At 42.7% G+C, this 21,442-nt stretch overlaps 1 protein-coding gene across 1 annotated transcript in view; it reads left to right on the top strand.

Moving 5' to 3' along the window:
- The first annotated feature begins 102 nt into the window (after positions 1-102).
- The window catches only part of chd3 (chromodomain helicase DNA binding protein 3), a 61,381-nt gene continuing 40,041 nt past the window's right edge, over positions 103-21,442 (top strand). The window contains 21 exon segments of the mRNA XM_080838780.1: positions 103-172; positions 560-749; positions 3,003-3,139; positions 3,294-3,470; positions 4,378-4,505; positions 8,186-8,424; positions 8,636-8,766; positions 9,091-9,217; positions 12,912-13,087; positions 14,047-14,301; positions 14,582-14,785; positions 15,136-15,353; positions 15,509-15,640; positions 15,936-16,038; positions 16,338-16,529; positions 18,349-18,549; positions 18,772-18,909; positions 19,251-19,372; positions 19,720-19,893; positions 20,518-20,659; positions 21,078-21,209. Of these exon segments, the coding sequence (XP_080694906.1) occupies positions 584-749; positions 3,003-3,139; positions 3,294-3,470; positions 4,378-4,505; positions 8,186-8,424; positions 8,636-8,766; positions 9,091-9,217; positions 12,912-13,087; positions 14,047-14,301; positions 14,582-14,785; positions 15,136-15,353; positions 15,509-15,640; positions 15,936-16,038; positions 16,338-16,529; positions 18,349-18,549; positions 18,772-18,909; positions 19,251-19,372; positions 19,720-19,893; positions 20,518-20,659; positions 21,078-21,209 (3,294 nt within the window). The 5' untranslated portion in view covers positions 103-172; positions 560-583.

The following is a 21,442-nucleotide window of genomic DNA, read 5'->3' as shown; positions in this document are numbered from 1 at the left end:
CCTTCTCAACCTCCCATCATACAACCCCTTGCTCTAAAATAATTTTACACTACGGTGGGGGCCTTTAAGAATATTAAGGTAGCCATATTTGTTAGATTTGAGTGGCGCGCTGCAGTGCAGCCACAGTGCGCGAGCCATCCGCGTGTACTCGCGATGGAGATACAGTCAGCAGGCAAGTCTCACTTCGTGACAGATTGAAGAAAAAATAAACATGTTATAATGCAACTTACACTAGCTATACACCCCCTTTCTTGTAACAATGTGAATATTTTTGAGAGGGAGGGGAGAGAAGAGAGCGAGTGCGAGAGAGAAAGAGAGAGAGTGCGAGAGAAAGGAGGAGAAGGAGGGGGGCGTTCTGAAATAATATAGTCAGCCATTTTTTATGTAAGGGGATTTTTCTTATTGGGGGGGTTGTTAAAAAATAAATATAAGGGCGGCCATCTTTGTTTCTCTGCCTTGTAGTGTAAAATATTCCAAAACGCCCCCCACTTTTTTGTGTGTCGATTTGAATATTAAATAAATATCATAATTCCGGAGGAATACTCTTTTTGATTTCGAGGACGGGGTCGGTGACAGGAATATCATGTCCTCTCCTCTACGCGCCTGTGAGGAAGATGAGGGCATGTTGGCTAATTCCGAGGGAGGAGATTTTGATGAAGAAGAAGAGGACGACGGAGACCTAGACGAGAACGCAAGCGACATAAACTCGCCGGCGGCGCCTAGAGAAACTGCAACACTAGCCGCGCCAGGTACAGTAGGAACACTGGCGAAAGACTCGGGAGCGCGCATACAAAATACAAACACATTCCCTCATAAGCCAAAACAGTCTTTAAAAGTGTTGTCAGAAAGCCTACAAAGCCTTATTGCATAGTTTTGAACCTTGCAAATATGTCAACGGGTCACTTTCGTTCCCGCAGTTCCCAATTACGGGCGCTAGCTTAGGGTTTATCTGGAGTTGAAAACCAAGTTTAGCAAAACTTGACATGGCACCCTTTGGTCCTTCATGCATAATTACTCTTAGTTCTTGTTCTTCGATGTTGGTTGCTTTTGAAATAGATGCGATTTGCCATTCGTTTCTCTTGAAATACTGACTTATATCCAATGACTGCATCGGAGGTAGCCTATGCCTTACACCCTAGATAAGCAGAAAACATGGACCCCACACCCTTGCTACAGTAGTCTTCGTTTGAATGAGTCGAATTGTCACTACGAGACAGAAGAACTGTTGTGACAGAGTGTAAATAAACTTGACCCTACCCACTGTCGCTCTCTGACAGCGATGGGTTCGGTGTAGGACATTTATGTGCCTCCCTAAAAGTTCTCGAAGCTGCCTAGTTTTGAGAGTAGCACACTTCTCGACCCTGTGCCATTAATAGGTTATGTTTAAATGTCTCACTTAAACTAGTATATTCGTATAGAAACCACTAAAAAGCTCAAGATATGGATGCATTAACGTGCTTAAATATTGCATATAGCCTAGTTGCAGGCAGATGAAAAGCAATTACAGTAGGGGACATTGGGTAGGCTAGTTCCCTCACAACCAACATTACAGAGAATAAAATGATTTAACAGCATTTCAGGTGAATCACTAGGCTGCAAAATGCTGATTAAACAAATGTTAATTTTCCTTGCCCTGCTCCATCAAGCCTACATTGAAAGTAGCGGACAGTAGGCTTCCATGTAGAAACAGTTACACGTTCACTACGTTATTTATCAACTTATTATTTCATGTAGGTCAATTGTAAAAGTGCAGCATTAATTGTACGCTGTTATAAAGAACTATATTTGGTAAAGGTGTCCGTTTTCAAGGAAATCGAGCACGGCCTTCTGCACGACTAAAAGTCTAACAAGTGTGCAATTCAATCAGCACATGTCTTTCCCTGCCCTGGTAACCCCCTGCGACCTCCGCCGCGGTCGGTGCGGTGGTCGGTCCCAGGTGGGAATAGACGGTGGGAGGGAATCGTGTCTTGGTTAGCTTCGCCTTGCGGCCTCACAATCACCGAACCCCGAGTGCGTGCTGCTGCCGCCTCTGGCAGCTCTCTGCAGCAGAGCGGGGGGAAATGTGACGAGCTTTGCCCGTGCGAGCACTGCGTCTTACCAACAAAGGCAGACAATAAAATCGAACTAATTTATCAAGTACAATGGCGGCCGCAAGCGATTGTTTCGGGTTAAGATTTTTTCCTCGCCTCAGACAAAACAGCTCCGTTGGCTGCTGCCCATGTCAACACGCAGTAACTTCAAACTGTCAAAGCTCACAAATTGGATAAAAACACGTCATGGAGATTTTAAAGAATCCATAAGTTCAAGGGCCTTACAATAATCTATCTCTATGATTTTTAAATATATTTTAAAATAATTTAATTTATCGACTAATTTTTTTCTGGTTGCTGAATTTAGATCATTTTGCTGTTTTTCGTCTTGTTAAAATCAGAGTAATTTGTCATTCACATTTCAAAAAGTCGTCTTTACAGGCTATGTATGTGCAGATCAGAAGGCTATTGCCTATCCTCTCAAATGTTGATATTCTGATATTTTTCCACAGTCATTTTCCACAGTCATTTATTTGTATCCTTGTCCTATCATATGTGCGTATCTGATCTTAACAGCAGCTCACGTCTCAGTTTTCCTAGCAGTAAGCTGCTGTCACTAATTGAGACAGTATGATAGGCTGTCAGCCTTAATTTAGGTCAGACGCAACACTATGATTTTCAGGATTAACTTGCCAGGTCTCAGAGCTCGCATGGGGTCAGAGGTGCAACGGACTACAATGCCTCAATGACAAATGCACTTGGTGGCAACACTTCAGTTGGGGCTCACAAGGGCTGGATCATTGTTGCCCTTAATTGCACTGGGAAGCGACTAAGTGGATCATTCACAGTGTTGAAAGGGATTATTGTTAGTAGTGTGATTCAGCCACAACCTCTGACACCCCCTCTTGCTTTCGCCTCACCCTGTCATTTCTTCTGTCCATCCCACACCCCCCACCCCCAACCCCCCTGCAGACGACTGCGAAGAAGGGGGGGATACTTCAGAAAAAGACAGCTTTGGGAAAAAGAAAAGAGGCCCTAAGAAAAAGAAGGAGACAAAAAAGAAGGACAAGGATGGCAAGGCGGCTAAGGCGCGGAAGCGCAAAAAAATTGTAAGTTCAGATTATGCACTTTGACTTTGCTACTAAGTGCACTCAGAAATGCTTTGACTGTTTGTTTGAAGGATGTTATTGCGTCTCAGTGCTGTGACAGATCCTACATCTTTAACTCTTTTGCTGTTCCTTTCTTTCCTTGCTGTTCTTTTAGGAAAGTGATGTAGAGAGGGACTCAGAGAAAGACTATGGGGGAAACTCAGACAGCGGTGCTAGTGATTATGGAGGGGCAGAAAAGAAGAAAAAGAAGAAACACAAGGAGAAGAAAGAGAAGAAGACAAAAAAGAAGAGGAAAGAGGACGGTGACAGTGCCCACGAGGAAACTGTAAAGGTGAGGAAAGTGTTCATGTTCATTGGTTGGATCATATGCAGCCATAATAGAAAATGCCCTTAACATCTCGCACAACTGTCTTAAATTGTCTGTCCATTTTTTTCTGCTAGTCAATGTTTCTATGTTGAAGTCTTTATGTCAAAAATAACTTCTAAGAGATGTTCTTTTCCATATAAGTTCAAAGGTGATTGCCACAAGAACCTACAAAGTTGTAACTTGCATTCATTGAGGTTTTAAGCAATGATTACATGTACCCAAGCCAATTAACCCTTAAGAGATTTATTTTTTATAAGAGTACAGACTATGTGTGCTTTGTACCTCAAACACTGCATTTCCAGTGTTTTTAGTTTAATTACTCAAAAGTTCTCAGATGTCTGTATAAGTCATTATTAGTTATAGCAGCAGCCCAGTAATACAATTTCAATGTTTTCAAAGGCCTTAGTGAGTGACCCTAGAGGTTAAGCCTGTAATGCACATTCAAGGGTTCTTACAGAGTTTTTGTCAAAAACGAACAAGCTACATAGCTAGCAGAGTTGTCCTCCCAACCACAGCAGAGCTAGCAGTAATAAAAGGCAGCCAATTTGCTAACTGATGTATTCCAGTGATATAGGTGGCTACGTTGTGCTGTAAAGGCTGATCATACATTTTCATGGGGTTTCTGAACTAACACCAAACTGCATAGTGCATCTGAACACCAAACTGCATAGTGAATATATTTGTGTGTGTGTGTGTGTGTGTGTGTGTGTGTGTGTGTGTGTGTGTGTGTGTGTCTCCTCTTGTATTATCACATCACCTTCTAAATTAATTTTAGCATGTTGTAAAATCTAGCTACCTACAAGAGCATATCTTAAGAACAGCAGACATCTATAAGCAGGCTATAACTAAACCCATGACACTCTCCCCATAGCAACCTGTGGAACAGAAGAACTCTGCCCAGCTGGCTCGAGACTGGGGCCTAGAAGATGTGGATCACACCTTCACCGAGGAGGACTACCACACGCTCACCAACTACAAGGCTTTCAGCCAGTTCATGAGGTGAGAGCCAGCGGGTCTTATATGCGTTATAGAGCAGTAGGAGTCTGAGCCCTTCAGAACTGAAAATAATTGAAGGCATAGCGTGGCTTATTTGTAAGGTAAGGAAATGCCTTGTCTCCAGTAATTCAGTAGATTAAGTAGCCACTGGTCTTATTGTTCAGAAGAGCCTGTCCAACTACACTGTCATTGCTATATAATTGAGTGCAATGGATTTTCTCCATATATGATGATATGAACTATACTAGATAGACAGGTTAGTCAAATTATGCATATGTAGTTTATAACTGTGCTCACATTTGGGCCCACAGTTTTCAGATAAAGGAACTCGATTACTGCGGATTAAGTCTTGTTCTGTTGACAGTTTGTCTGTAGACTCCAGGGGCCTGATTTACTAATATGCGAGCGCTTCTTAATCTGCGTTCGCAAATTAACGCACGGTGTTTTTTTGCATTTTACTTGGTATTTATCAAACCAGATCTGCGCTGGGCAAACTGTGTTTACTCCGCCCTATATAGGGCCTGATTTACTAACATTGCGACCGCTGCTTAAACTGCGTTCGCACATTAACGCACGGTGTTTTTCCGCATTTTCCGTGGTATTTATTTAGGAAGAGAAAATGAAGCTTCAGCGAATTGGTTATATATTGGTTCACGTTCGCTCAATCACTGAACCTGATTCAATGTGCTGCTATATTGTTATTCTGCCCGCCATCGACTACAGCAAGATGTTTAAAAGAACATGATTATAAAGAATATGCTATTGGTGGCATTAATGCATAAATTGTCTATTATAACAATGTAGATGTGTACATGGCGAGATTCATTATTTCTACAAGGACATGGGTTCACTACAATATATATGGACGTGGGTGCAATCAATGGTTCATATTACTTTCGGAAAGTTTGCGATTTCAAAAAAAGTCCTGTTTGATGTCTATAATTTCAGCTGTGGCAGTGGGGAAATGTATTGACCAGTGCGCCATAGCAATGCTTCGAGTACCTGTGTGAATATTTGTGAAGGCTGAGATATAGGAACTGCTGATACTATAACTGTTTGAAATGATCCGGTGCCAATATTTGCAATGTTTACCAACCGATTGAATGGAATGTGATCTCCGGTTGGAGGGTTAGATGTCGTCTCTGATCTGGTCCAGTAATTGAAGTATTGCGTGGCTAGTTAACCTGTACCGTCTAATGATTTCTGGTTCGCTTAATTGAAAAAGTGTTATACGAGTTGAAAAAATTCTTTCTGTGCGCTGCCTCTGTCTATGTCTTCGCCTTGCTCTTATTCAGTGGTGGAATGTAACGGAGTATTTTTACTTCGTTACTGTACTTCGTTACATTTTTACGTATCTGTACTTTACTTAAGTACAAATAATAGTGCATACTTTTTACTTTTACTTCGTTAAATTTTGCAGCTATTATCTATACTTTTACTCCGCTACATTTCTACAATATGTGTCGTTATTCGTTACATTTTATGAACACAGTTTCGCCAAACTGTTGCCTTCAGAAAAATATGGATTGCGTTGCTTGAGGACGTTTCAACCAATCAGGTGGCTCTATCAGCCCCAATGACAGCAGAGTGTGTTTTTGACAGCAGCACTACGGCAGAGCCATGGCTCTGCACTACGGTAGCCTTGCCTGTTTTGCTTAAACATTCGACCAACAGCCTGACTAACAAACAACTTTTCAGCATGGATTCAGAGTCAGCCTCATCTGAGGACATGTTCAAGTTCAAGAATAACTCGTGGAGGTTTCAGTGCGTTTCCTGTCTACCTCAAAATAGCAGTTGTTAGCCTTCAAAATTCGCTTTCAAATGTGGAGAACCCGTCGAGTTATGCAGAGTTCTTGCTATGCTAAGTTAATGTCTATGACTTTTGCATATCGTATGCGGTTACTGACATGTTTTTATACTGTTATCTAGCAAAATACATGTTGACATACAGAAATAGCATCAAAATAACACGATTGTACCTTGATTATTTATTTAATGTAGTGGTAAGATAAAGCTGGTAGTTTAGCAATGTCAAGCTAACGTGAAAATTTGCCTTTTTTATTGACTGGTTATTGCCTGGCATGCAAACTTAATGCCTAGTCTTGAGTTACTCAATATGTTTTTAGAGCATAAAACTCTGCATTGACCAGTTTAACAACTCCATTTGTTTTTCATGTTTCATATTTCCATTTTTTACACGTTTACAATTAAATAAAAGATTAAAAGATATAAAATTGTGTCTTTATTGGTTTGGCTTAATGGTATTAACTTTGCAAATAATCCCTGGTAGATAAATTGTGAGCCGCAGAATTGTAAGATAGAGTGTGAACAGTATTACAGACAATAGGCCCAATAAGTACACCAACCTTTCCAATTAACAAATGTTGTTGCTTATAATTATTACTTGTAGTGACATATGTAGAGGCATTTATTACCAGTCGCTATTTCTTTATCAAAATGGCACAGCCTAGACATTGAGAGACAATTGCGTGAGTACTTTTACTTTTACTTTTAAAGTAAATTTAAAAGTGAGTACTTTTTACTTTTTACTTAAGTAGGATTGTTGATCTAGTACTTTTACTTTTACTTTTACTTTAATTTTCCTGGGTACTTGTACTTTTACTTAAGTACTAAACTGCAGTACTTCTTCCACCACTGCTCTTATTACTGCTGCCATATCAACGTATTCAGACTCAGTCGAAATGCGCTTCCTGGTTAAGACGTGCTTTTATGAGGCGGAGAATTAAACTACAAATTGGAGACGTGCGCTCGACAGGCAGTTTAGTAAATACCACGCATGACATCATTAGGCGCACTTACCTTGTCTCCGCCCATGTAAATTGCGCCTCACGCCTACGTTACCACCCACCTCCACGTTTCCTCCCCTGTTCACACCCACAGGTGTTAATATGCGCTGCGGCCCCTTAGTAAATACCGTTTTATGTTTACGACCGCTATTTTACGCCAGAAATGGGCGCAATCCTGTTAGTAAATCAGGCCCCAGGTGTCTGGCCCCTTTAGAGTGATGAGCTTCAGTGGGCAGATTCCTGGAGGGGATGCACAGATGAGTGTCATTGCTGCCAGCAGTAGGGCCTTAGCTTAGCCCTTTGGAAGTGCTGTCCTGTCCAGATATCTGGTGCCTACACTTGAGTAGGCTAAATGAAGACTGTTTTAAAAGCTCTTAATGATGTAGGTGTGGAACGAGCCATTTCCCATTTCTTGCTTCGTTTATGCAAATAGATGTCCAATCAAGTTCATTTGTTATTTGAACAGGGAGCACTGCCATCACTGTGGTTAGCCTCAGGTCAGTGTAATGTTAGGTGTACTGTGTAGACTACCTGTTCAGTTGATTCTGGCGAAAGGTTTTTCATATTTGAGCTCCATAGCCAATTGAATAACACCCTCCTTACCTTGCTCCTGAAGCAACTTATTGATTGGCTGGAATAATATATGGCTCGGCCTGTGCCTTTGTATACCAGAGTTTTTGATTGGACAGGTAGAGGACTGTTAAATGTATTAAATCAGAATCATGAACCATACCCTAAAAGCAACATTATACGGGTTTTAGTTTTTGAGGAATTTGTTTGTCAGTAACTAGCTTTTGGAACGTCTTCAAATTAATTTGGATGGTATACGGTTATTTTCAATAAAGATGGAACACCTGTCATATTCCCATATCGTAGGCCGATGATAGCCAAGAAGAATCCCAAGATACCCATGTCCAAGATGATGACCATTCTTGGGGCCAAGTGGCGGGAGTTCAGCTCCAACAACCCCTTCAAGGGTTCCGCGGCTGCCGTGGCAGCAGCTGCGGCCGCAGCCGCGGTAGCTGTTGCCGAGCAGGTCTCTGCGGCAACTGCCTCTCCAGAACCCCCTCCCCAACTCCCACCACTGCGCAAGGCCAAAACCAAAGAGGGCAAAGGTGAGAGGAGGGGATATTTTATTTCCTTATTGTTCCATTCACTATTCCTGTAGACAGTGACAAGAAGAAGCACAGTTGTACCTTATGATGTTTAAACCTTGTATATAGATCTACCTGTCTGTCTGGTTGTATCTATTTATTTACTAGTAAGATTATAAGCACTGTAATTAAACATTTTGGCCTCCAGTATCATTTGCCTCTTCTTACACAGGAGTCGGCTACAAGAAACGTAGCAAAAGCCCACGCGTCCAAGACAAGAAGGCCAAGGCCAAGGCCAAGAAGATGGCTCCATTACGCATCAAACTGGGAGCACTGGGGCCGAAGAGGAAGAAGAGCAGTTCTGTGAGTGGGTTTGTTTGTGTGTGTGGTTGCGACAACTGTGTGCTTCTGTGTGTACCTGTGTGATGAAAGTATTTGTGTGTGGGTGTTTCTCTTGGTTTATATGCTTCTATGCCAGAAGCACAGGTGTAGTCGAGAAACTAAGAGGTTAGACCAACATGCACATCTGTCGTGATTGTCATTGTGAATGCAAGTGGATGTGTCATGTATAGATTGTGTGTCAAATGGATGTTTGCTTATGACTGTTGAGTGTGAGAGTTCAGACACATTACTGTGTAAGGACAGGACAGCGTGAGTGCGTTTCTTACTGTGTCTCTGTCCTGTTAGAGTGAGGACGTGGACGATGACGACTCGGAGCAGGAGAACTCCAGCGTCCACAGCTCCTCGGTGCGCTCCGACAGCTCCGGCCGCGTCAAGAAGAACAAGAGAGGACGGCCCAAGAAGAAGAAGAAAAGTAAGACGCGATTTACAATGGGTTTCAACGCTTCCATGTTTCAATGCTTCCATGTTTCCACTTTTGTAGTTCATTTGGGGTTTGAAACAAACCTTCCCTGATCGTTTTTATAGGCACAGTTACAAACGGTTTTTGTTTCGTAGTTCTCTCTTTTTTTGAGACAGCTGATCGGTTCTGAGTGAGTGGTCAAGGAAACGTCAGCTTTTCATTATTGTCGGGGGAGTGAGCTTTAAATCTTTGACTCTTCGTGCTTCTATGTGTCTCTTTGTTATTGCATACTAGCGTCCATTATGCTCAGTGATCGAAATGATTACACTCTTTCTTCTAAGTTCAATTAGTGACTCAACTTGTCTAATCAAGGGCTGATGTTGTCGTTGTATGGATGATGCAAGCAGTTTGTTTTTGTTTGCACAGTTGCATAGCAGATCCCAACAGCATGTGCGTAAAACTGACTCACTAAATCAGAGAGAGCAGAAAGCACTCCAGTTATATCATGGCCCTCAAATGTAGGTTAGCCTGAGCAATGTTTCCTTCTTAAAGCCCTGTCATGTGACTAATGCAGAAGTGACCTGTTGAAGGGACTTGGTGACCTCACCTCTTTGTCTAATGTAAACAGAAATGGAAACGAAGATAGTTCTGTGTTTAGAAGTTTGTAAAGACTCAGTGTAATGAGGAAATATCATAGGCCTCTTTATTTTAGAAAATGTGACCAGAAATGGGTTGGAATTGTTTCCGTCTGAAGTCCTAGGATCTCCAGTGTGTTTCAAGAAATGTGTAGCTTATCTCCGTGTGCAAGCTTTCTGCAGTGTATGTGCCCTTATCAGAAGTACAGTGTGTGTTTGCTTTTCTGTGTGTGTGTTTGTCTGTGTGTATGTGAGCATACTACTTATGTCTTCAAACTCTCAGCTGTATAAAAAGGTGTGTGTATATAAATATACTGTATATATATATATACACATAAGGTCAAAAGGGGTATTCTGTGGAAAAGGATTGATTTCACTTCTGCTGGTCATCTTTTTGTACTTTTAGTGTTAAGTGGAATATGCTCTTTCTTTGCAAGTGTGTCACCTTACCAGCCAATGGACTGAATACATTTCCTTTTAATGAACATACAACAACAGGGTAGTTTGAGTTATATTATTTTGAGTTAACATATTTTGATACTGAAGAGGAAACCGTGGGTGCATGTTTTTCGAGAACGTCATTACATTTCCATGTACTTGATTTTGGTTACTCAGCGGTAGACATCTGAATTTCTGTTTATACGTTGTGCTCATAAACTCTGTTACATGTCATATAACTCGTATATGTTTTGTAGATGATGGACCGGGATCTGATCCATTTCGACCAATTGGTCTTAGTTTAAAAGCATGTTAACAGTGTTTTGGACCCTTGTACTCACATAGCTCATTTCGTATGCAAAGTGACTGCATTTAAAGTGTGCAAGTTTTGTCTGGTTTGCACTGGTGTTAGGTGTGTGTCAAAGCACTACCCTTTATTCCAGCTCAGTGAAGTTTCATGCTTGTTGTTGCAGTGCAAATAAAACAAAAATAATACAAAAACATTTACTTTAGACTACAGATATTTTCTTCAGTTATAAAATTGTTGCTTTACAACTCACTTTTGACACACTGCATTCTTAAGTAAATGGTATCGTTGTCAAACAAGAGAGGTATGGATAAGAGAGGCCATTTACTATGATAACCACAAATGCAAACATTCAAGGGCCCTATGATTTCATTTGCATGCATTTGCAGTCATTTTTCAGATGTATTACTTGCTCTTATAGTGTGTATAATTTAATGCCTTTATAGCACATAATGTATTCTATTAATTTGTTCTCAGGCGATCATAATAAATCATGGAATATAATTAGACATGAATGTAAACGTGTGCAATGAGGAGTAGTGAGAATCAGGGCCTGATTAACTAACATGCGACCGCTGCTTAATCTGCGCTCGCACATTAACGCACAGTGTTTTTGCGCATCTTCCGTGGTATTTATCAAACCAGATCTGCGCTGGGCAAACTGTGTTTACTCCGCCCTATATAGGGCCTGATTTACTAACATGCGACCGCTGCATAATCTGCGTTCGCACATTAACGCACAGTGTTTTTGCGCATTTTCCGTGGGATTTATTTAGGAAGAGAAAATGAAGGTTCAGCGATGTGTAGATAGATATATTGGTTCACGATCGCTTAATCACTGAACCTGATTCAATGTGTGCGCTGCTATATTGTTGTTCTGCCCGCCATGGCATTAATGCATAAACTGTCTATTATAACAATATAGATGTGTACATGGCGAGATTAATAATTTTTACAAGGGACATGGGTTCACTACAATATATATGGACGTGGGTGCAATCAATGGTTCATATTACGCTCGGAAAGTTTGCGATTTCAAAAAAAGTTCTGTTTGATGTCTCTAATTTCAGCTGTGGCAGTGGGGAAATGTATTGACCAGTGCGCCGTAGCAATGCCTCGAGTACCTGTGTGAATATTTGGCTGAGTGAAGGGTGAGATATACCAACTGCTGATGCTATAACTGTTTGAAATGATCCGATGGCAATATTTGCAATGTTGTCCGGAGTTTAACATGAATGTGATCTCCGGTAGGAGGGTTCCATGTCGTCTCTGATCTGGTTCAGTAATTGAAGTATTGCGTGGCTGGTTAACCTGTACTGTCTAATGATTTGTGGATCGCTTAACTGAGAAAGTGTTATACGAGTTGAAAAAAATATTTCTGTAGGCTGTCTCTGTCTATATCTTCGCCTTGCTTTTATAACTTTAGCCATATCAACGTTTTCAGACTCAATGGAAATGCGCTCTCTGGTTAAGACGTGCTTTTATGAGGCGGAGAATTATCCAGCAAATTAGAGATGTGCGCTGGTCAGGCAGTTTAGTAAATACCACCCAATTTTCGTGTCCTCCCCGTCCACACCCACAAAGCGTTAATATGCGCTGCGCCCCCTTAGTAAATACCGTTTTATGTTTACGACCGCTATTTTACGCCTGAAATGGGCGCAATCCTGTTAGTAAATCAGGCCCTCAGTGTGACGATGTCACCCAGAGGCTGATATTGTAGCCACACTTTCAGCTTCACTTTAAGGTCACCTTACAGAGGTCCAGAGAACCTAAACCCATTACACTCACAAAGCATAAGTCGTGGCATTGAGGCATAATGGTTACCATGGTTACCATTGACAGTGTCCATTATTATGATTGTGTAACTTTCATGATGGGATTGAAGTCTGCTTTCTGTTATACCTCTGTGAGCACAGGTTCGTCAACTTGTGGGATATATTTGTTTTCAACCTCTGTTAAGTTTCCAGGCTTCAGTTAAAGTCTTTTAGATGGCTGGTCTTGTAGTTCAACTGGTAGAGAACACTGTACCAATTTCGTATGATTGACCCTAGACTAATGAAAAATCTTTATATCTGCACTAAGTCACTTTGGATAAAAGTGAATAAAATGAATGAATGTAGATAGTTCTCTCGCTCTCTCTCTCTCTCTGTCTCTCTCTTGTCTCTTAACGCCAGTTGGGAAGGTACCCCTTTGTGAGTTCAGTAGTAAGATCTCCAGTTATTCACCTCTCATCTTTACATCCGTCTCCCCTGCTTCTTCACACCACGCAGCTTTTCAGCGTACTATGTGCCCCTCAAGTTGACAAGTTGTTCCTTCTTCCTAACAGTGCTGGGAGATGAAGAGGGAGAGGGCTACGAGACGGACCACCAGGACTACTGTGAGGTGTGCCAGCAGGGTGGCGAGATCATCCTGTGCGACACCTGCCCCCGCGCCTACCACCTGGTGTGCCTGGAGCCCGAGCTGGAGAAGGCGCCCGCCGGCAAATGGAGCTGCCCGCACTGTGTGAGTGTCGCTTGGGCACTCCTGTGTCTCCCCTGACACACTCCCCACCCTCCTGGGGCCCTCTGCTGGCCTCAGCCCCAGTCACTACTCGAGCACTCTGGGAGTTAACAGGATGCTTATTAGCAGGAGAGGATCACTGTAGAGTCCTGTTTCTGAAGAGCTTCCTCTCTAGGAAGAGATTTTGCCAGCACTGCTTTAGAGAGTCTGTATTTTAAAGGCAAGGTGTAGGTTTCTCTTGATTCAGTTTGAGACGTCCCCACTTTCAATGCTGAGTTTTTTTGTGTTCTAATGTCCACAGACATTGCAGCGCACATGTACATTATATTAAAGACGTTTTTATTATTAATATTGCATAGATTAGCTTATAGCTCATCATGTACTGTACAATAATGATGTCTCTTCAGGACTAACTTTCTGTTCAATTGCCTGATATTTTCAGTGTTCTAAATACCTTAGCATCATTGTTCAAATATTGTGCTTTGAAGTACCCTCAGGGCCTTTATCACACTCGTCTCTCTGTACATTTCCTGATCTATGTATTATTTATGGCATTGTCCGTTGTCATTGTCATTGTCAAGACAGTATTATGTCTTAAATTACTGAAAGCAGATTATGCAATTTGATATTTGACTACCCCAGTGGATAGAGCCAGAGTTATTTTGATTCTGAGGCCTAGACTGACGTGCCTTGGTAAACTTTGTCAACTCAAGGTCAAAGGGAAGGTGCACAGGGATTTAAATGTTGATGTAACGCGCTAAAAGTCTAGAGGTCACATTACAGTTAGACTTCCAGTGTCGTAATGCCCCTCTCATTTAACTGTACTACAGTATGTCCTTTCTACATGAACTGAAGAGCCAAACATATACATGTGTGTACTTGGTATTAAATATATAATGCATATATTCTGTAAGTATTGCATGTGTTTGTATATATGTCTTTCCTTTTCTCTCTCTTTCTAGGAGAAGGAGGGCATCCAGTGGGAGGCAAAGGATGAGGACTTCGAGGAGTTCGAGGAGGAGGCCGAGGAGCCGCCAGAGGCGGTGGCCGCGGGGGAGGAGGAGGAGGATGACGACCACATGGAGTTCTGCCGCGTGTGCAAGGATGGGGGCGAGCTGCTCTGCTGCGACTCCTGCACCTCGTCCTATCACATCCACTGCCTCAACCCGCCCCTGCCCGAGATCCCCAATGGGGAGTGGCTGTGCCCGCGCTGCACAGTGAGTGGCATCCCTCTCTCCAATCAGAATTGACCTTTAATCTGAGGCAATGACTTGTCGTTGTAGTTGTTGTAGTAAGATGTCCTGTAATTTCTTGATTTGATCCATCCAAACACTTGCGAAATAGGTTCTACTAATTGTCATGTCTTGTCTCAAGAATTATCTGATTACCATGTTCTGGTGAAAAGCGGTTACATTTGGACCCAGGACCGTGCAGTACTTGTCGTCTTCCAAAAAGTGACAGATTATCTGATTGGGCGGTGTTTTTGCCTCCTCACAGTGCCCACCAATCAAAGGACGTGTTCAGAAGATCCTGCACTGGCGGTGGGGCGAGCCCCCTCCACCTGTTCCTGTTCCCCCGCCTCCTGATTCAGCCCCGGACGCGCCCCCTCCACCTCCCATGAAGGGGCGGCCGGAGAGGGAGTTTTTTGTAAAGCTCGCGGGCCAGTCCTATTGGCACTGCACCTGGATCACAGAGCTGCAGGTGAGAGGAAGAGAGAGAGGGAGAGAGAGAGAGAGAGAGAGAGAGAGACTGAGAGAGAGAGAGAGAAAGAGAGAGACAATGAGAGAGGGAGAGAAAGTGAGAGAGAGAGAGAGTGGCAGAGAGAGAATTGTGTAGCATTGTGGTAAGGGTAATCTGTGGAAAAATCTGTTATTTTCCTGTACTGTCATTTGTTTGACGGAGAGATATTCCTGAATTATTAATCACTCAAATGAAACCAATCTTAAAAGCACAGCATATGAAACCAATGAGTCAATTTTCCACTCGAAGTATTGCTTCCCATACTTGTCTGTCAATCATATTTCACTGTCTCTCATCTCCTCTGTGTCCAGCTGGAGATTTTCCACTCGGTTATGTTCCGGAACTATCAGCGCAAGACAGACATGGACGAGCCCCCCAGTTTGGACTACGGCTCCGGGAATGAGGAGGACTCTGCGAAGAGCGAGAAGCGGCGAGCAAAAGACCCGCAGTACGCCATCCTGGACGACAAGTATTTCCGCTACGGCATCAAGCCTGAATGGATGATGATCCATCGTATAATCAACCACAGGTGTGTGTGTGGACATGTGTGGATGAGAATATGTAAGTTTGTGACTCTATGTGTGTGTGTCTTAATATTAATAAAAGGATAATAAATTACAGTAATTTTGTAGTGTGTGTGTATGTGTGTGTTTTTTTATGTATCTACATATGTGTGTGTTGCAGTGTGGATAAGAAGGGGAACTACTACTACCTGGTCAAATGGAGGGACCTGACCTATGACCAGTGCACTTGGGAGATAGATGATTTGGACATCCCGGACTTTGGTGTGCACAAGTCAGCCTACTGGAAACACAGGTACCGTCGTAACACCCCAGAAAGCTAATGCTAACGCTAACCCTAACACCGAGAGCCACTCAATACACAGATCAGGGGTCATTGGGGAGATGTTGGAAGATACACCCAAGGACAAGCTGATGACAACACAGTCTGCTGCACTGATGTCTGGGATGAGGATGGAGTCATTTAGAAACCTCTGTAGACGTTCTTTGATGTTTCAGTTGTTTTAGAGGACAGAGGTAACTAGAGAGAGGTGGGAAGGAAGAGAGAGTGAGAGAGACAGAGAGAGTCACATCCTTGTCTGTCTCCAAAGGGATGAGATCACGAAGGAGGACACAGACAAGCCGAGGAAGAGGAGGAGAGAAGAGGAGAACGATGAGAACGACGATGAATCTCCTCGAACACCTGTTACTGACGTGAGTGTTCTCTACTTTCCCTTTCTCTTAGCACTTCAGTTTCACCCCATTCCAAGATCCGTCTTATGTTTCCTGCCCAGAAATGGGATACAGTTTATCGCAAACAGTTGGTGTAAACATTCCACGTGTGTGACTGAATAAATAAAACACAAGAGGCATCTCTCTGTCCCTCTGATTCCCCCTTTCCATACATCATGTCCCTTCTCTCCTTCACTGTTCTCTCACTGTTCTCTCAGTCCTCTCCTGACTTCAAATCTTTTTTTCTTCTCGCTCTCTCTCCGTCTCTCTCTCTTTTGCAGCCCACCATTAAGTACGAGGACCAGCCGGACTTTGTGACGGTGACGGGGGGCACGCTTCACCTGTACCAGCTGGAGGGGCTCAACTGGCTGCGCTTCTCCTGGGCGCAAGGCACAGACACCATCCTGGCCGACGAGATGGGCCTGGGCAAGACCATCCAGACCATTGTGTTCCTCTACTCCCTCTACAAAGAGGTACGTCTACAGAGAGACCCAGTGATTGGTGTGGTGAGATACAAAAATAAATGAAATAATAATAATAATAATAATATACATAATAATATATATATATTTTCTGGCCCTAACATTGCAAGTTAGAAACTGACTTGCATACATTTTACACATTCACACAATCTCTGCAAAGATCACTAAAACTGAACAGACCGAAACCAGAAAACAGTTGCAGCACAGACATTAACTGAGGTGTGAAGAATCAACAATTAACAAGATCTAATCTCATCCTGTAACTTGACCCCATATGTTAAAGCGCTTTCGGGATGTCCTTCATCAACACTGTTTGTTTCACTGGACACATCCAGTTCTCAACAGCATGAAAAATGATGGCAGTAGTGGTAGTGGCAGTAAAGTGACAATGGTCGGTAGAGAGGCAGTATGGAATTTTGGAAATACTGCCTTTGAATTCACCACGCAGGACAAAGCATTCAGCTGAAATCAGCTGAGTCATTGCATGAATGAGGCAAATACTTGATTGTGCAGCATTCTCATCCTCCTACTGAGCAAACCACTGACTCAGTCTCCTGGCATTTTGAGATTGCCTTCGCAAGCCGTTTTGCTCTCCATTCAGACTACTATAATTCTCTCCAGACTACTGTAACAGTCTTCTTCTGTTCTCCCAGACTCATATAGCAGCTCTTTGCTGTTGTACGCGACCAGATGCAGGACAAACTGTTGCCTTCCCCTCCATCCATAATTCAGAGTGGTTAAGATACTTTGTGAGGTCACAGCCAAACAATAGCTCTGATTGGCTAAACTGTGTCCCCTTGATAGGGTGGAGTTTCCGGCATAATATTTTCTCAGAATTAGCAATATTTTCAGACATAACAACCTTGAGTGGTAAATACGAGGAAAGGGAATATTATTAAAGCTGGTTGACGCATAGCCAAAATGTTTTAAGGGCGAGGAATTGAATTACTAAATGACTCAGGAGGACTCATATCAAAACTAAAGTTGGGCTGGCTACACAGTTCAGGTTGGACGTTGCACAGAGACAACATATCTCAGTTCCCCCTCAAACACGCTTTGTACGAGAATAACCTACACGGTTCTTCGAGCCTCATTGTTATTTTGGGGCCACGGACTGATGCGGCATGGTTTGAGCGGTTCTAGCAGATGCAAGGTGTTTTGCTATCAGGCTGATTAGGTATTTATGATGTCTGATATTTTGGCAGAGTATTTTAATGCATCGGTGCCTAAGGCTCACGTGAAACGACAAGCTCACCCTACACTTCACCCGGCCAGTCATGGATGCAATATTGATGCTGTGTTCTGTTCTGAATGCTGTGTGGTTTTTAGAATGGCAGTCTAGATGAGGTCGGGGCTGATCTTGCAGTTTCTTGGAGGTATTATATAACAAGTCAAAAATGTAATAAGGTTGCGCTGAAGAAAAATCAATTAAAATAGAATGGAGTGCAATCGGGTATAGCGGCAGAGGATGCACTTAAAATAGAACAGTATGATGTGACAGTCTGACAGAAAAGAGCAAACGCGGTTTTGTTCATTTCAAATTAAATTTCAATATATTCTTTTGATGAGTCCCCACTAACATTCACATCGGGACGAATGTGTCTTCTTCACTTGTAAATGTTCTTTGGGATTGTGTCAAACCTTGCCCTAAGAGTAGATATCAGAGGACATCTGAGAATCTGAGAAAACCACCACAAATAAAGATGCTATTACTAGACGTTCTTTCATTCCTCTCATTGTCTGTCTGTCTGTCTGTCTGTCTGTCTGTCTGTCTGTCTATATATCTATCTATCTCTTTCTTGTACTTTAGGGTCACACTAAGGGGCCTTTCCTTGTGAGCGCCCCCTTGTCCACCATCATCAATTGGGAGCGTGAGTTTGAGATGTGGGCGCCTGACTTCTACGTGGTGACCTACACCGGAGACAAGGACAGCCGAGCCACTCTCAGGGAGAACGAGTTCACCTTCGACGACACGGCAATCAAGGGAGGAAAGAAAACATTCAGACTGCGGGTGAGCCCAACCTAGGAGACAGAACAAGGCTGAAAAAGGGGAGGGGAGAAGGAGAGGAGGATGAGAACAGGATATAGGAATGGTGTAGACAAAGGGGACAGGGACAAAAAAGGCGAAAGATGAAAAAATTATTAAACATTATCGTAAAGGAACAAAAGACAGGCGTGGATAGCCACTGAAAGGGTGAATCACTGTGTTCAATGTTATGCACTTGTCCTGCAGAGAGAGGCTGTCATTAAGTTCCACGTGCTCCTGACCTCTTATGAACTGGTGACCATCGACCAGACTGCACTCAAATCTATCGACTGGGCCTGTTTGGTCGTGGACGAGGCACATCGTCTCAAAAACAATCAGTCCAAGGTGTGTGCGTGCGTGTATGCATTTATTCTCACTCACATTGGTAATACAGATATATGCTCTCACAGGGAGATTCAAACAAATCCACAGACTTCATTCGGCAGTGTGTTTAATATCCTTGCATGTGTGTGTATGTGTATGTACACTTTTGAGGGTTAATTTCTGCTATTTCTTCATTTGTTACTAAAACCATTACAGAATGGACACTATTTTTGGTAATACCTTACACTGCCACCTCCTGAGCAAAAATGAGCATGGCAGCAAAGTTATGTTTATTCATGCCTATTGATTTTTACTTCATTGTTTTCTCATGTATTTGTGTTCGGATGTGTGTGTGACTACAGTTTTTCAGGAGGCTAAATGATTACAAGATCGACCACAAGTTGCTGCTGACAGGCACTCCACTGCAGAACAATCTAGAAGAACTTTTCCACCTGCTCAACTTCCTCACACCCAACCGCTTCAAGTAAGCGCACAGCGATGCATCTAACTGAACTTTATGTCATTATAAAACATTCATTGAGTAAATCAGAATGGAATATTAGAGAAAAAAAGAAAAGTTATGTTGTTATGTGGAGCTATTGAAAGCAAGCCTGAAGAAGCCCCCCCCCCACTAACATACACTAACTCACACAAGTTCTGTTCTGCCTTCTATATACAGTATATTCGTAAAATCTTCTGTACCATCATGTTGTTCTGTAACCATGTTTGTATGGTGTGTGTGTGTGTGTGTGTGTGCGTGCATGTTTGTGTGTGTGTGTGTGTGTGTGTGTGTGTGTGTGTGTGTGTGTGTGTGTGTGTGCGCGTCCTCAGCAACCTGGAAGGCTTCCTGGAGGAGTTTGCGGACATCTCCAAGGAGGACCAGATCAAGAAGCTGCACGACCTGCTGGGGCCTCACATGCTGCGCAGGCTCAAGGCCGACGTCTTCAAGAACATGCCGTCAAAGACGGAGCTCATCGTCCGCGTGGAGCTCAGCCCCATGCAGAAGTGAGGGGAGGAGAGATGGAGGGATATGAGAGATAGATAAAGGAATGAGAGGAGAGATGGATAGAGGGATGAGCGAAATGGCTATAGAGGGAGGGAAAGAAGTGCATTACTACACAGGTGTGCATTTGTGTGTTTGGGAGGAGGATTAGAGAGATGACAAGATGGAGGAGCAATAAAAGGACAAAATTAAGCATGAAATTGGGGAATGACAAGAGAATGAGAGAGAGAGACAGTGAGAGAGAGAGAGAGTTGGCTGGTGAGAGAGATTTAAGCGGTTATAGTTAGACAGATCGGAAGTCAGATATTACACACCAGCTGAACCTCGTCTACAACAGCAGGGAGGAGAATTGAAGGATGGATAGGGGAAAGATGGAGATAGAAGAGAGGAAGAAGAGTGAAGAATAGAAAAAAGAGTGATAGATTAGCTGCAATCTCAACCAAAAAAAAAGCCGTTGTCCATAGATATGGAAGTTTCTCTCGCCCTTATTATTTTTGAGCATTATGATAGCTTCTGTTGAATTTGATGATAACTTTTTTCTTCCTCCTTCTTGACCTCCATCCGTCCACCCCTCACCTTTCTCTTTAACTATCGCTCTCTGTTTCTCTGTCTTATCCTGTGGACAGAAAATACTACAAGTTCATCTTGACGAGAAACTTTGAGGCTCTAAACTCCAAAGGAGGCGGTAACCAGGTGTCTCTCCTCAACATCATGATGGACCTGAAGAAGTGCTGTAACCATCCCTACCTCTTCCCTGTGGCGTCTATGGTGAGAGGGATCAACTTAATACTCTATCAATGTCGGTTGCGGATATATCGGATCCAAAAATGTTTTTCTAAGTGTCAGAATCAACTTTTTCTTAGGATTTTTTAGGGTTAGGGTTAGGGCTAGGGTTAGGGTTAGAGTATAAGGCTAAAAACTAGGTCTCGGTACCCCTCCAAATGCCTGAAAGTACGCTACACTTCCTGTATGATGTCATATGACGATGATATTGTACTATTTTGTGATCCGAATAATACGCAACCCTTGTCATGGATGGATGCGTCAAATACTGCCACCTTCTGCAAGCTTGGGTTAATGCATGCCCTCCATGGTTATCTGGTGTGTGTGTGTGTGTGTGTGTGTGTGTGTGTGTGTGTGTGTTTGTGTGTGTGTATGTGTGTGTGTGTTTTGATAAATGTTCCAGGAAGCCCCCAAGACACCGAGTGGGGCCTATGAGGGTGCGGCCCTCACAAAGTCTTCTGGGAAACTGCACCTGCTGCAGAAGATGCTGAGAAAGCTGAAGGATCAGGGTCACCGAGTGCTGGTGTTCTCACAGGTTCAGAAGTACTCCCATCCCATTAAATATCTTTATCACACAAATATTATTTAGATCTAAAAGTAAAGAGCCAGTAACATATTCACCTATTTCGATAAAGAAATATATACTATATATGTACTCTAGGGCAGGGTTTCCCAAACCCATGTGCTGTGAAAATGTTTCAGGTTTTTTTTTTTTTTCAAAAAGAACTGATTTTTATTTGAAAACAATATTAATCTGTGCTGTCAAAG

The sequence above is a fragment of the Sprattus sprattus genome (assembly GCF_963457725.1).
Source record: "Sprattus sprattus genome assembly, chromosome: 5".
Classification (NCBI taxonomy): domain Eukaryota; kingdom Metazoa; phylum Chordata; class Actinopteri; order Clupeiformes; family Clupeidae; genus Sprattus; species Sprattus sprattus.
Note: the sequence above shows the minus strand (reverse complement) of the source record. Positions and strands in the feature narration are given on the sequence as shown.